This window comes from Pyrgilauda ruficollis, unplaced genomic scaffold, assembly GCF_017590135.1.
Source record: "Pyrgilauda ruficollis isolate IOZ18807 unplaced genomic scaffold, ASM1759013v1 scaffold51, whole genome shotgun sequence".
NCBI classification, from domain to species: Eukaryota; Metazoa; Chordata; class Aves; order Passeriformes; family Passeridae; genus Pyrgilauda; species Pyrgilauda ruficollis.
This window is the reverse complement of record NW_024526711.1, coordinates 4,127,506-4,142,504: the sequence shown is the minus strand read 5'-3', so window position 1 is coordinate 4,142,504 and position 14,999 is coordinate 4,127,506. Positions and strand designations below refer to the sequence as shown.

The 14,999-nt window shown below is 38.2% G+C and overlaps 1 protein-coding gene across 2 annotated transcripts in view; it reads left to right on the top strand.

Moving 5' to 3' along the window:
- MDN1 (midasin AAA ATPase 1) overlaps positions 1-14,999 on the top strand; it is a 92,442-nt gene that overhangs the window by 74,407 nt on the left and 3,036 nt on the right. For both annotated transcript variants that reach the window (XM_041480352.1, XM_041480351.1), the window contains exons 80-100: positions 383-609; positions 961-1,107; positions 1,336-1,508; positions 1,873-2,034; positions 2,163-2,300; positions 2,565-2,706; positions 2,936-3,105; positions 3,334-3,477; positions 4,133-4,265; positions 4,883-5,208; positions 6,737-6,898; positions 7,274-7,375; positions 7,526-7,727; positions 8,190-8,360; positions 9,808-9,965; positions 11,452-11,541; positions 11,944-12,059; positions 12,715-12,889; positions 13,501-13,574; positions 13,668-13,782; positions 14,438-14,501. In XM_041480352.1, coding sequence (XP_041336286.1) covers positions 383-609; positions 961-1,107; positions 1,336-1,508; positions 1,873-2,034; positions 2,163-2,300; positions 2,565-2,706; positions 2,936-3,105; positions 3,334-3,477; positions 4,133-4,265; positions 4,883-5,208; positions 6,737-6,898; positions 7,274-7,375; positions 7,526-7,727; positions 8,190-8,360; positions 9,808-9,965; positions 11,452-11,541; positions 11,944-12,059; positions 12,715-12,889; positions 13,501-13,574; positions 13,668-13,782; positions 14,438-14,501 — 3,191 coding nt within the window. The remainder of the gene's footprint in view (positions 1-382; positions 610-960; positions 1,108-1,335; positions 1,509-1,872; positions 2,035-2,162; positions 2,301-2,564; positions 2,707-2,935; positions 3,106-3,333; positions 3,478-4,132; positions 4,266-4,882; positions 5,209-6,736; positions 6,899-7,273; positions 7,376-7,525; positions 7,728-8,189; positions 8,361-9,807; positions 9,966-11,451; positions 11,542-11,943; positions 12,060-12,714; positions 12,890-13,500; positions 13,575-13,667; positions 13,783-14,437; positions 14,502-14,999) is intronic.

Below are 14,999 nucleotides of genomic sequence, written 5' to 3'. Positions count from 1 at the left end.
AAAATGCAGTGTCTGACTCTTTAAAGAAATTTAAAGTCTTCTCCCACTCCCTTGACAAGTGAAAAAAATTTCTGTCTCAGCTTCCCACTTTGACTTTGGTCTCTCAGGATTTTATCCCCATAGCTCCTTAGCTAAGGAGGTGAATTTCAAATATAAATTAAATGAAGAAATTTTCATTTTAAAATACATTTGCAGCCTATTTAATAACAATTTTCTAATTTTCTCTCTGCTTCAAACAGTGTGACTATAAGCTTTCTGTCAAATCTTTTATTTAATTCAGAGTGGAGATATGCTGCCTCTCCCTTATCCATGACCAAGAAAAAGTTTCATCTTAAGTTGGACTGTTGGTTCTTCTTTCAGTATTATGGTATTTCTGTTGCAGGAGAGACTTTGAAGTTTGCTCATCAGCTGTGAGTTGTTTGCTGGAAGTCTCAGCCCAGTTACAAAGCTTAGAGTCCCTGTTTCTTCCAAATGGACAAGACATGGAAGCTGCAAATCAGATGGCCCTAATCAAGAGCCTAAAGTACATACAAGAGGAAGTTAATAACACATGTTCACACTTCACAGCCTGGAGAACACAGCTTCTTGCTTCTGTGTCAAATTACACTGGTGAGGATAATTTTTCTCCACTTGATTTGTAATGTTGGTAAAGACAGAAGAATTTATTAGCTTGGTTATTGCTGAAGGTGGCCCTGTGTTCCTTCTGATATTCAAAAACTTCAGAAATGAAAACTTGCAAAATTTACTCCAGACTTCATTTGTGCAGTATAATTTTTTTACCAATTCTATTACTGATGGATCCTGCACCATAGTTGTAGGTCAGGATTAACAAGGAGATTTTGGTAGAACTGTGTAGTAAAAGTTGCATGGTGCTGTCATTGTCCTTGCATAAAGGAAACATAGGAATCTGTAATCTGATGTTTACAAGTTTGTAAAACTGCCTGTGTTATGGTTCAAAAGGAAATCAACAGCCAGAGGAAGAGTTTGTGGAGCAATTCTCAACAAAAGTGGAAACTGTTATCCATGCTGTTCTGTATGCTGTTCAGTGTTTGGTAGAGAGAAAACAGGAAGGTGGAAAAGAGGAAGAAAAATCTTCAGAGGAAAATGGTAAGTTTGTCAATGTACTTGAGTGGGGAGCAGAAGAGTTTAAACTATGCATACCTTAAAATTTCTTAAATAGTGTGAGTCAGAGGTACTAGTACCCAAGGAAATCGCTATTTTAATAGAAATTGTCTATTTAAACAGATAGGGTGGCTATTTCTAGATTGATTGCTATGACATTTTTATATCACGTCTGACTTGATCTCCATTTTTTTTCATGTGTTTCAAACAAAGAGGATGCAGCCTTACTTGATGTGATTAAAGCTGGACATATAACTAAACTTTTGGATGAAGATCTGTCTGCTGATTTGGAGGCTTTACATGTGCAAAAGGCAATTTTAGGTGTTTCAGAACTCCTGGAGATCCTGAAATCTTACAGGGAAGACTGCACTTCATATAAACATAAGGTAAAATTTTTCTTTTCATGACTTTTTTGGCTTAGGGGTCTTGAGAGATTTGGAATTGTAACTACTTTGGTGGGTAAACATGCATTGCTTCTTCTTGCCCAGTGCCTTAGAAGTATGTGAGAAACTGGGGACAAATAAAAGTAGTCTTCTGTAGTGCAAAAGCCAGACATTTCTGTAGTAAGAAGACCAAGCTTTGGTGAAAAATCTAGCAAAAGCTCCAGAAATGTTAGAAATTGTACTTAAACTCATCTACTGATATTTCTGCTTTGAGCATCTGTTTTCAATCATTGTCATAAGCTTCTCTGAGGTGCATGTCAGTAAGTACAAGTAATGACTGACAGCTGGTTTTTTGTTTTAATTGTAGTTCTTCGACCAGTCCTGCTATTTGCTGGTGCGTCTGAAGCCCATGCTCTGCAAATATTCAGATCTCATCCTGTTCTACCTCACCATTTCACTGGCGTCTCACAGGAGTACTGGAAAACTTCTTTCTGTTCTAACCAGCATTTTTACAGAGCTTGCTCTGAAGGTAAGTTATTAGAGATAACACTGGCTTTATGGCAAGCATAGTTAATGTGTAAAAGTCTTGAGTAGAAAGTAAGCTGAAAAATGTACTTACAACTGAGGAAGATTTTGAGTTTTTGTTCACCTTTGCAGGGATTTTGTCTGCCAAAAGAGTTACTTGAAGATGAAGCAGGAGAGGGAGCAACAGAGTTCCATGACTATGAGGATGGTGGTATTGGAGAAGGGGAAGGCAAGAAGGATGTGAGCGACAAAATAGAAAGTGAAGATCAGGCAAGTGTTTGGGTTTGATCTTGTTTAATTGAAGTGAAACTGAAAAAGCTCTTGAAATCCCTTATGTGGATGTCTCAGGTAAAAAGAAACATGAAGTTGTCTTCAGTCTCCTGTTTGTGTTGGCTTTTATCTTTGTCTATCAGCTTATAAATCTTGTTGTGATCCTTTTAATATCACAATATATTTGTGTGTTTTAATATGCTTATGAAACTTTTAATATATAGGCAAGGTCCATTGTAATTTTGAGCTTTACCATTGATTTAGATAGAAGACAGTTTTCGAAAAGGGGAAGAGAAGGAGAAAGAGGATCAAGATTCTAAACCAGACATCGAAGGAGAAGACAATGCAATCGAAATGTCTGAAGACTTTGAAGGAAAGATGCATGATGGAGAATGGGAGAAAAAAGGTTTGATTCTTCCACTATGGCTAACTTATAAGAAAAGTTATAGATCAGTCTAGTAATGGTTGATGCTTTCCTATAACATGTGCATGTGTGTCTTTTTCAGCATATATCAATTAACTGAATGGGGTGATAAAATTAAGGTTCAAAGTATGATTGCTTATTTGCTTCTAAAGTTAACAAAAACGTGCACTTTCTCTCTTCTGTACTCAAACACATTCTGATCTGTACACAGAAGATGAGGAAAATTCAGATGAAGAAGAGGAACTGGATAAGCAGATGGGCAATCTTGATAATGCTGAAACTGATGATAAACTAGATGAAAGGCTCTGGGGGGATGATGAAGATGATGATGATGAAGATGCTAGTAGTAAAACAGAAGAAACTGGACCAGGAATGGATGAGGTAATAAGGAATGCGGTAGGAGGAAAAAAGTATCAAAGGAATTGAACTTTGCTAACTTATTGTGATCTAGAATGGGAATTGCCTTTTGTAGCTCTTTGCCTTAGAAGGGGATAATTTCAGGGAATAAATTCTGTTGAGTGTTGTCTTTTTTTTTTTAGTAGGAGATGATGTCACTGAGACTTTGAAAAGGGGGTAAAGTAATTGAGTTTCTTTTGGATTTATTAATAGGAGGATTCAGAGCTCGTTGCAAAAGATGACAATCTGGGGACAGGAAACAAAGATAATAAAAAACAGCCTCCCAAGAATGAGGAAAAAGAGCAACAGGAAGAGGACAGTGGAAGTAAAGAGAAAATCCATGAACAAATTGATGAGGTAAAAATTATTTGTACTACATGGAGTGTCTTGCTGTTAAACCACACTCTGTTGCATATGCCATGTGTTTCTGAGAATTTAAAATGCTTTTTTTTAATAGTGAAGTGCCCTGAAAAGAAGTTCATTTCAGAGCTAAAAGTAAAACATACTGTATGCATTATAATACACATTCATTTTCTGATTCATATTCAAGGAAGGATTTTTTTTTTTTTTTGCAGTACCCTGAACTTGCAATAGCTGCCAAAACAGGCTTTACATTGAATTGGTATTTTGATGGACAAAGCTTCAAAACTCTAATTCTGTTGTGTAGCAACAAAGACACCTTAGTATGCAAGATACCTTAGTATGTTGTGTAGCAACAGAAACACCTTAGCATCTCCAAGAGTGCATATTCTGTTTAGAATGTTTCAGCTAGGAAAATTGGCTTTTGAACACAAAACATGCTGCTTGTAAGGTCCACCAATTTATGTAAATACATTTGCTGAATGCATGATTATGTGTACCACTGGAAATCCACTTTTAACTGATCAAAATGTAATATTGTATCCAGTATTTCTTTGTCCTAGAGAATACAGTAGTATCTTGTTTCCTGTCTTTGCCTATCCTCCCACTTAGTCCATACCTGTTATTTTTTGCCCCATTCTTTTGCTGACAGCGTGAGTATGATGAGAATGAAGTAGATCCTTATCATGGCCAGCAAGAAAAGGAGCCTGAAGTTGAACCTTTGGACCTTCCTGATAATTTGAATCTGGAGAGTAATGAGAAGAGTGATGATGAAGAGGATGAAGGTACAGCTGAAAATCTCTACAGATTCCTAGATGAAAGCCACATGGAAGTTGGGGGGACAATCAGATCATGAACCATTTTGTCTATAGAAAGGAGAGAGATGGTGGTAGGATTCAGTATAACCACCAAGAAGCTGCAAATTCATTTGTGCATCCAAATACCAACATACCAAATGCAGGCCAGACAAGAAGTCAGCATGACAACACTTTCCTTTACTTCCCTTTCATGCACACTGTGAAGCATGCTTTCTCATGTTACCCAAGTGTTAAAGCCTGACTTAGGCTGGAATCTCCTTGTTTAATTGTCCAGTTGCTTTTGTAGTTTCATTATATTTCTGTTATGCCTTCAGGTATTTGTACTCTCAAAAGTCAATTGGCCCTCAGGAATTTTAGGTTAAAGGAAATTACTAGGAATTCATCCTGTTGTACTGGTAGCTAGAAATCAACTGTGACTTAAAGGAATTATCTGGCTATAGAAAACACAGATTCTCTGTATAGAACTGAGAAATTGATGGGTTTTTGATAGACTGGGCAGTTTTATTCCAAATACCTGTAATAGTCTCTGTGTCTGTACTTCACTGAAAGTTTTATATACCCTTCTGGTTTTTTTTTTAATCCAGAAGAAGAGAATGATTTTGAAATAGATGAGAAACCTATGGATTTAAATGAGGCAGAGAAGACAGAAGAACAGAATGCAGAGGATAATGGTGAGACAGAAGGAGATGATCAAGATGCAAAAGAAGCTGAAGAAGGCATTTTTGAAGATAAAGAGGAGAGGGAAGATAAAGGAGATAAAGAAGATCAAAATCATGATCAAGAAGAAAAGGCAGAGAACACTGAGGATGCAGAAGAAGAAGAGGAAGAGTCACAACCATCTGATGAGAAAAAAAATGAATCTGCTGAAGCTAAGGGAATCCCTAATGAAGACCAAGGCCTTCAACCTCAGGTACAGTGTAATAAATAAAAGTGTGATTTTCTTTTTTTTTTTTAATTGCCTTATACAAGATCTAAGAAATGGGTGTGCGCTGTGATACTCTGAAACAAATTTGACTTTGAGTAGATACAATGTTAGTGACATTCTTCATCAGGATAACAAGGTATGCACATCAAGATATGCTTATTAAACATGTGTTTCTGCTGTCTGTGTTCCTGCTGCCTCCTCAGCCTTGTGTTAGAATGGAACAGACTATTTCAGTTGGAAGGGACCTACAGATATCATCTAGTCCAACTGCCTGACCACTTCTGGGCTGACCAAAAATTTAAGCATTGTCCAAATGCCTCTTAAACGCTGACAGCTCTGGGGCATTGACCATCTCTCTAGGAAGCCTGTTCCAGTGTCCGGTGTTTGACCACCCTCCCAGTAAAGAAGTGATACTAAAGTCCTAACAACCATTCCCATGAATCCTATCACTGGGTACCAGGGAGAAGAGATCAGCACCTCTCTCCCTATGTCCCTTCCTCAGGAAGTTGTAGAGAGCAATGGAGCCACCCTTCAGTCTCCTTCTCTCCAAACTAGACAAGCCCAAAGTCCTTAGCCACTCTTTATAGGACATTGCTTCCAGCCCTTGCACCACCTTTGTTGCCCTGTGGCCACATTTAAGGACCTTCCCATCCTTCTTAACTTGTGGGGCCCAGAACTGCACACAGCACTCAGGTGAGGCTGCACCAAAGCTGAATACAGCGGATTCACCCCCTCTTTTGACCAGCTGGTGTTGCTGTGTTTGCTGCACCCCAGGAAGGGGATTGCCCTCTGGGCTGCCAGGGCTCAGTGCTCACTCACACTGAGCCTGCTGTGGGCCAGCATCCCCAGATCCCTTTGCAGGGCTGCTCTCCAAGCACTCTTCTTCCCAGTCTATTCTTGAGCCCAGTGTTACTCTGTCCTAGGTGCAGAATCCAGCATTTGGACCTGTTAAGTTTCATCCCCTTAATCATGGTCCAGTGCCCCAATCAATCTAAATCCCTTTGCAAGGGACCTTTTATCCTCCAAGAGAGCCCACAGCATCTCCCGATTTGGTATCATCAGCAAACTTGCTAATGGAGCATTCAACTCCTGCATCCAGCTCATTGATGAATACATGGAACAGGACTAGACCTGGAGCTGAACCCTGAGGAACAGCACGGGTGACAGTCACCAGTCAGATGAAGCCCCATTCACTACAACTATTTAGCCCTAGAATCCACCCAGCACACTGTGAATCCACTCATCCCACAGCTGGACAACTTGTCCAAAAGGATGTTGTGAGGGACACTATCAAAAATCTTACTAAAAATCCAGAAAAACAACATCCACTGCTTTCTCTTCATCTGCTAGGCTGGTGACCTCATCACTGAAGGGGTATCCAGTGAAACAGGCCTTTCCCTTTGTTAAGCCATCCTGACTGTGTCTTATAACTGTATTTGTCTTCAAGTGCCTTTCAATAACACACAGTTCTCAATGTTTTTTAGAATATTAAAATAATCTGATGTTATTTCAGGAAGAGGAGGATAAAGACAATTCAGAGATGGATGAAGAGATCCCTGAGGCTGAAGAAAGAATGGAGCATGAAACACAGGGGCAGACTGGGCAAGAAAATCTGCAGAGTGACAGTGCTGTTGAGCTGGCTGGAGAGGCTTCAGAAAGAGACCAGTCTAAAGAGGTAAATTATGTGGAAATGTCCAAGTTAAAAATGCTAAATTTCTGAAATGTGTTTTCAAGTTGAAATCAGGGAATTGCTGCCATAGTTTTTAAGAACTATGTATAAGACCTTAGTTTATACCAGTTATAAATTCACTGAAAAAAACCTTAAAGACCATGTAGATACCCTGTATTTTCACTGCTATAAAGGTAAGTTTAGGGTAATTGTTGGACTGTAGAAGTGGCTTGTCTGCTCTCCATAAGAATTATGATTGCAGTTATGAGCCATTGGTCATTCAGAACAGAATGTAGCAAAGCATTGCAGTTTAACATCTGGAGTTTGTTTACAGTAGTTTCTATTTTTGGTTACACTAGAAATTTGGTTTTTTTCTTTCAGGAAAGTGGAACTGGAGCTTCAAGTGCAAATCAGTCAGAAGGCCACGAATCCACACGCATGGCCCGGATGGCTTCTCAGAAGCAAAGCATAAAAAATACGCAGGTTTGTCTCTTCTTTTAAATTTTTGTTTAAATGTCTTAATATTAACCTGCAAATACGCAGGACTCAGTTTCTCCTTGTCAAAGCGCTGTTCTCATTAGTGGTGGGTTGCACTTCTCTTGAAGTTCATAGTGTTAATTTGTTCCTTTTCAGAGTTTCAAGAGGAAACCTGGGCGGGCAGACAATGAGCGCTTGATGGGAGATCACAATGAACGTGTCCACAAGCGACTGAGAACCATGGAATCCAGCAGTGAAGCAAAGCAGGATGCAACTCAACCTCAACAAAACGTGGAGGAGGCTGATGCATTTGAACATATTAAACAAGGCTCTGAACACTATGATGCACAGACATATGGTACAGTGGTATTTCTGGGGATAAAGAGTTGTCATTGCAGAATCAAATACTGAAACACTGGTATTTGCTGTAGTTTTCCCTGTTTGCTTTTTAAAGTTATGTTTGACAATCCTTGCTTTGGTTAAAGGTGCCACACCATTTCACTACAATAAATGCTACTCTTTGGCAGTCAGACTGAAACTAACAATAACTCTTCTGGAAATACTGATTTTGACTTTAAAAAAATTGATTTTATCTTAATATCTTTACAATCTATTCTCTTCATATCTTACTTCAGCTAATCAAGGCAATAGCTTACTGATATGACACAGCAGAGTGAAAGATAAAACAGGGGTTTGAGCCTCAGATCTCTTGTAAGTTCACTGAAATTGATACACAATGGCCTCAGAATGCAACATTTTTTTTAACTTGACTACTTCTCCTTCCACTTTCCTCTTCACAATTATTGTTGTCTTTGTGCAGATGTAGCTAGCAAGGAGCAAGAGAAGCCTATTATGCCTCGTGAAGAAAAGGAAGAAGGAGACTTTGAAGATGCAGCAATGGAAACAGAAATGCAGGATGAGGATCTCAGAGCAGTAGACACTGAAGAGCTGAAGCCAGAAAAAAAGAAGTCTACTGCCACTAAACCTTCTGGTATATTAACTTGTAAAGCATTCTAAATGCATGCTGATATGGATCTTTAGATGTATATGTGGATATTTAGATTTGCATGTAGTGGATATGTTTCATAAGGCTAAATGCCTGCTCTAAATTGATTCCTCTGCAGCAGTACTCTTACTTCTGCCCAGTAACCATCATTAGCCTTTGCTAAACTGACTGAGTGACAGAGGGGTTTGCTGCTTTTTTTCAAGTTAATGGTCTCTAATCTTTATCCACCACTTTGAAGAAATAAAAAGCAAACACTTCCCTGCTGTTCAACAGTGCAAATTCACTTAATTAATTGGCATTTAACAATGCATTCCAGTGTCACCACCATCAGCACCACGTAACTCAACTGCTTTATGCATAACTTCTGGAAAAAAAACCCCAAAAAACCAAACCAGCAAGAAGTAGAGGAGCTGGTCTGAACAACATCTCGTGAGGTAGCACCAAACTTTCACTGCCTTCTTTCTTAAATGGGAACAAAACTGAGCAGCTAACAGAATTAGTTGGTAGACAAGATAGGTCTGACGTGTCAGCCACACATCCCCCCCACCTCCTTCCAAATAAAAAATAAGCTAGGTAGAAGGATCTCTTGCCAATTGCAATAGAAATTGTAATTTTGATGAATCTAAGTAAATGACACCATAGCTTGGAATTTTGAAATATTTTCTTCTTGAACAACACAAAGCATGTCTGGAGAGGGGAGACGAGTTTTGCAAGCTTACATTCTTGCCTCCCACTCCCTTGAGCTTTAATCACTTAGATCTCTTGCTAGGCTCTTTATTTATGGTACAGGTGTGCAAGTAATCAGTCTACTTGTTTTTCCACATGATTCTCTAACTGTATGTTCTGAAAAACTAGTCTTTGAAACGTGTCCTACAATGTCATTCTTTTTCTCCTTTAGAATAATTCTTAAGAAATGAGTTGTTAAATAGCATAGTACAGTAGAAACAGTAATAAACTCTAGTCCATTCCTTTATTTGTAAATTGAATTTTGATTTATAGAAAACTGTTCTGTTAAAAAATCAGAGTAAAAGATAAGCAAAGATTGCCATTTTTTAATGATGATTTTCTGACTTCTCATGACTTTATACCTCCTATCATTTGTCATAGAGGTTATGAGAGTCAGTAAATGTACTTCAGCAGTGGAACTGTCAGGTGTTAAATATCTGTTAACTATTACTTTGTTTCGCAAGAAGTTTACAAGACAGAAAAACAATTTGCATTAGGAAATGCATGGTTTTCTGTTCCAGTGAGTTGCAAGATATATTCATCCCATTCCTAGAATTAAATGTCTTAAAATTTGGCACTTCTTTTAAAAGAATATGTCCGCTGCACTACAAAGCATATGAGATGCTCTATGAAAGAGTCTAGATACAATATTGCTTCTTGTATTATGTGTGATCCATGAAGTCAGTGATTAGTTTTGTGGTTGTAGGACCGGGTGACGTGGAGCCAGAGCTCCAGACTTTTGACGCGGAGGATGTCAATGACTCTGCACCAGAAAAACTACTACAGGTGGCTAAAGAGAAGCCAGAGAGAAGCAAGGAGTCAACCATACACACAGCCCACCAGTTTCTGATGGACATTCCCCAGGTACGATACCCAGTCTGTCTTTCAGCTACAGCAGGAGAAACAGATGGTTTTACTTGACCTGTGTTCATGAAACTCCGTGAATGCAAAAGACTAGAATTACTTTTATTCAGCCAATTTAGTCATTATACATTAATACAGTACTTATTTATAACAGCTGATTGTAGGTATTTTAGAACCTTTTTGAGCTTTTATTAGTGTCTCAATTAAAAAAATACACGGCCTAGAAGGTCATAGAGCTTCCTGTAACACGGTTTTCCAGTGCAAACGTCTGTGCAAAAGCACATTTTATAAAGACCTATGGCACAGAAGTAGTTGGTGGTGAATAACCAGTTGATAAAATAAAAATATTTTCAGTGTCTGGTGTTTTTTTAGAAGGATTGACCTTTCATTCTTACAGTGTGGTGTCCTAAGTACTCACTTGGAGGGTGCTATTTTACTGTTTCTATGCATAACACAGAAAGGAATGTGTGCCAGCTGCACTGGGTATTTCTATCTTAATGCCAAGTGTTGCAGCTTTTTGGAAGAAGGCTGCTGAATGCAAGTGTTCTCCTGTTGTCAGAAGAGTTGTGGCTTTGAGCTTTGTAGTTTTTTTCCAACTGGCCCACAAAATGTGGAACAGGAGAGGGAGCTCTTGCAGCACCATTTAAAGGGGAAAGAGGCAGCTGGGGGAAAAGTGCAGCTTTTCACCTTTCAGCAGAAGAAAGAAGAGAGAAATCCCCTCCATGTCTGTTCTTTCTCCCTTCCTTAAACGTGCAGCAGGTGACCAGTGGGACGGCTGCTGCTTCTTGAGGAATGAGAAGTTACTGGGACTATTGAGTCTGGAGTCATGGGCTTATTTTCCTTAGTCCGTAAGCCTGCAGGTTATGCAGAGCATGTATTGCTGTTTGGCCAAACTGGAGATTTAGAAGTCAGGGACAGAGGCTATCACTGTGAGATAAAAGTGAGAGTAAAAGTGTCATAAAGCTTGGGTGTCCTTTAACAGAATGGCCTATCAAATAATATTTGGTGCCAGGTAATGAGGATGATGTCATTCATTTTTCAAGTGGTTTGAATGAAGCTTGTATAAAAATATAACTAAGTGAAGTATACTGTTTTCAAAGATACTAGTTAGGTGTAGTGTTCAGTAGTTTGGTCTCCATTATACTGTCAATAAATATGGTGTTTGTCAAGAAAATTTCACTGATTTATCTTGAAATTCTATATTGTATTGTATTCAGTGTCATAATCATAGATATTCCCAGCTTTGTTTCTGTATTGATTAAATCACATATGGAGATATTTGTGGGGAGGTATTTATCCTTCATGTACATAGAAACTATTAAAAAACATGGAGATTTAGAATCTTCATTTAGGTATTCAGGTATTTTTTTGTTTATAAGAATGAGAACAATGCATTTTACTTTCATTATTGTTTGCTATACTTTGGAGATCACCAGATGTGTAGATTTATTTTTCTGTCTCATAAAACTCATAACTCCACTTCTAGCACATCATTAGAGATCCTGAAGAGCTAAGAAAGGAACTTGAAAGGCAATTGGAAGCTTGGCAGACACAACAGCCTGGAACTCCAGAAGAGGTTCGTGACCTCATTTGAATATAAAACTGTCATAAGAATCCTTCATTGCATTATTTCATCTTCTTTTACTGCTAAAACGCTGAGGAATCCAAGCAGGCTGGAATTTAAAATACCCAAAATCACATGATATAGATACTATTTTTGTTGTTACATTTACCTTACTTTGAAAAACATACTACATTATTCTACTACATTATTACAAACATACTACTTTTAAGAAGCAGGATGCTGTTTCAGATCTTGTTTTGAACATGAATGCAGATTGTCACATAAGGCACCCTCAGTTTTAGCTGGTTACTGCCTTCCCCTTGGTGCACTGAGGTTTGGTTTCTTTCTTCAGACAGGGCTCCCCATCTTTTTTTGTTTTTTCATAATTCACTTTAATTTCTTTGTGTGATGTAGGAGAAGGAAGCAGCGCAGCTGTGGCAGAAGTATTTAGTACTGACAGCTCCTCTATCACAGCAGCTTTGTGAACAGCTGCGACTCATCCTGGAACCCACTCAGGCCGCCAAGCTGAAGTATGTTGGGTCTTTCTGAGGCTTCTGATTTCTTTAAACTCGTGGGTTTGGGGCGCTTTAACCTCTGTAAAATTGCAGCTTTATGTCGTTCTTGCATTACAGTAATTACTCCTGTTTGCAAATGCCTTCAATTTCCTTGTACAGGAACATTAGGTTATTTTATTAAATGCAAACATGATACAGTAGTTGGCACCCATCCTGATGATATTACCTCCTACTTTTATTTTTCTCCTGTGTAACAGATGATTAATGAATTTCACCATTTGACGTTAAATCAAAGATTATGTTAAATGTCAAAATGTTTTACGTTGTTTAATGTTTTAAATGATTATTTTTTTAAAGAAATACAGACTTGTTTCAAACTGGTGGATTGTAAATTCAAGGTCTGCCTACCATTTTAGGTACCTAGATATAAACTTCTTTCAAAACCACTGAATATCCATCTTACATTAAAAAAGTGGGGGATATTTTTATCTATAATGAAATATCAGTATTAAAACTACTAATATTTAATACTAACTAATATCCAAATCCAAATACTGGATTTGTTGTATTTTTTAAAATATTTGATGTATATGCTGCATAGGCCATGGATTTCCAGAATGAGATATTTGCTGATAACTCCTGTCACTATGTCTTTTTTCTCAACTTTCAGAGGAGACTACAGAACTGGGAAGAGACTGAACATGCGCAAAGTGATCCCCTACATTGCCAGCCAGTTCCGAAAAGACAAGATCTGGCTGCGAAGGACCAAGCCCAGTAAACGACAGTACCAGATTTGCCTGGCTATTGATGATTCCTCTAGTATGATTGACAATCACTCTAAACAGGTAAAATAAAACTTTGGGAGGAGTATGGAGAAACCACCTGTCATTGATGTGTAGTTGCTGACCTGTTTCATACAGGGCTGGTGGCTGCTGGAAAGTCTGATAATTCCAAAGCACCTATTTCTCCAGTCCATGTGATTGAACTCTTGTCACTTCATGCCTAAGAGAATTATTAACATAAGATCAGTGAAAACTAGCTGAAAGGATGAGCTGTTAAGTTTGTTAGAGGTGTACATATCCACTGTAAAGCTACCTTTTGTGGCCTACAAAAGGCTGAAACTTCCTTATCTGACAATTCATTGGAGCGCTAAATATCCACTCATGATAGCCCACGTGCAGGGTTTTTATTAATTAAAATGGTGTTTCCTTCTGAACAGTTACTTATTTTTTCATTTTTTCTACCTAAAGTGGTGTCTCTAAATCAATCAGCTGAAGCCCTCAAGCAGAACTAGTGTATCTTTATTGAACTGACTGTCTTACATATGAGAGGCAATCTCTTCGATTATCTTTCTAGATGATGAAAAATAATTTCAGTAAAATTCTTCATATTTAATACTGGGCTTTGAGTAAAACATTGACTATGGTATTTTTGATGCAACTTTTTTCTTTAATAGCTTGCATATGAATCCTTGGCAGTTATTGGAAATGCTCTGACTCTTCTAGAAGTGGGACAAATTGCTGTTTGTAGGTGAGTTTGTTTGAAATCTCGACTTTTCTTCAGTACTTCAGAGCAGAATATAAATACTGGTGTCATGTTGTAATTTTCTCTCCTTTTCTGAAGCTTTGGAGAGACTGTTCAGCTGCTGCACCCGTTCCACGAGCAGTTCAGTGACCAGTCAGGGACACGGATATTGCGTCTCTGCAAGTTTCAACAGAAGAAAACAAAAATAGCCCAGGTACACAAGAATGTCTCTAGGGCAACAGTACCAATCTTCTCCAGACAAGATATCAGCAGCTTCATGGTTTCATGATCACTTTGTAACACTTACTAGTTTTTTGTATTTGAGAGTCTGATAGCAGGTTAGATGACAAAGAAATAAAATGGTCATAATTTTTTAACAGGAACAGTGTTTTCTCACTTTTAGTTCTGAAGTATACTTCTTTTAAGCATTCACTTTTCTCTGTTTTGAGTCTTAAAAAGTATTTTGGGTACAGATGATGTTCTTAATTTTAATGGGGATTACGAGACTAGATACTTCTGTTTCAAGCTGAAGCCAAAGAAGTCCAACCTAGAAATATGATGTATATTTTCAATTATGCCATTAATCTCATTAGCAGTGTACTGTGTTGATGGCTTTGCTAGTATTGGGAAAAAATTAATTCTGTTTGAAGGCTCTCTGAAGATTCTTTAGTTCAAAAGTACTTAATAAATTTAAATTTAAAGCAGGAGTTAATACAGGAAAATGCTAAGAACTGTATCTGTGTTAGGTGGTCAGACTGTTTGTCTTAGCATTTAAAATAGAGAAAGGTGTTTTTTAGAAATGTTTTCATTTTTAAGTTTATTATTTTTAAGATGAGATAACTTGATTTTCTTATTTATTTCCTCTGCAGTTTCTAGAATCATCAGCAAATATGTTTGCTGCAGCACAGCAGTTGTCTCAAAATATTAATCCGGGTGAGTTTTTTGTGTTACTGTGCTTGTTGCCATGGCAGCGGAATGCTCACTACAGTCCTGAAGCAGGATCCTGCCAGGAAGACTCCTAGGACTGAAACATCACTTGCATTAGGGCTTTGGGTTGTGTTTTGTCAAAAGTAATGTCTGGTTGAAATTTAGCTCAATACCCAGATGACACCTATTTCATATTTGTTAATAATTCACTAAAATTTTGTGTAAGACTTTTTAAAAAGGCACACCTCACCTGTTTCCCTTTACCTCCTGATTCCAGACTGTGTTAAGGCATAGACAGTGTCAGCTTGGAGCACTGTCCAGCTTCCTAAGGACCCTGACTCTCTAGGCACTTCTGCTCCTGCTTTAGAGCTTGATTTCTCTTAGTATCCAGAAGCACACTGGTCTGAGGAGGGAATTTGCCTCCTACTTGCTTTCACTGTCCTGCAACTTTAGGTCACGAGCTGCTTGAATTTCCAAGAACAGCTGAAGACTGCTTGCCTCGTG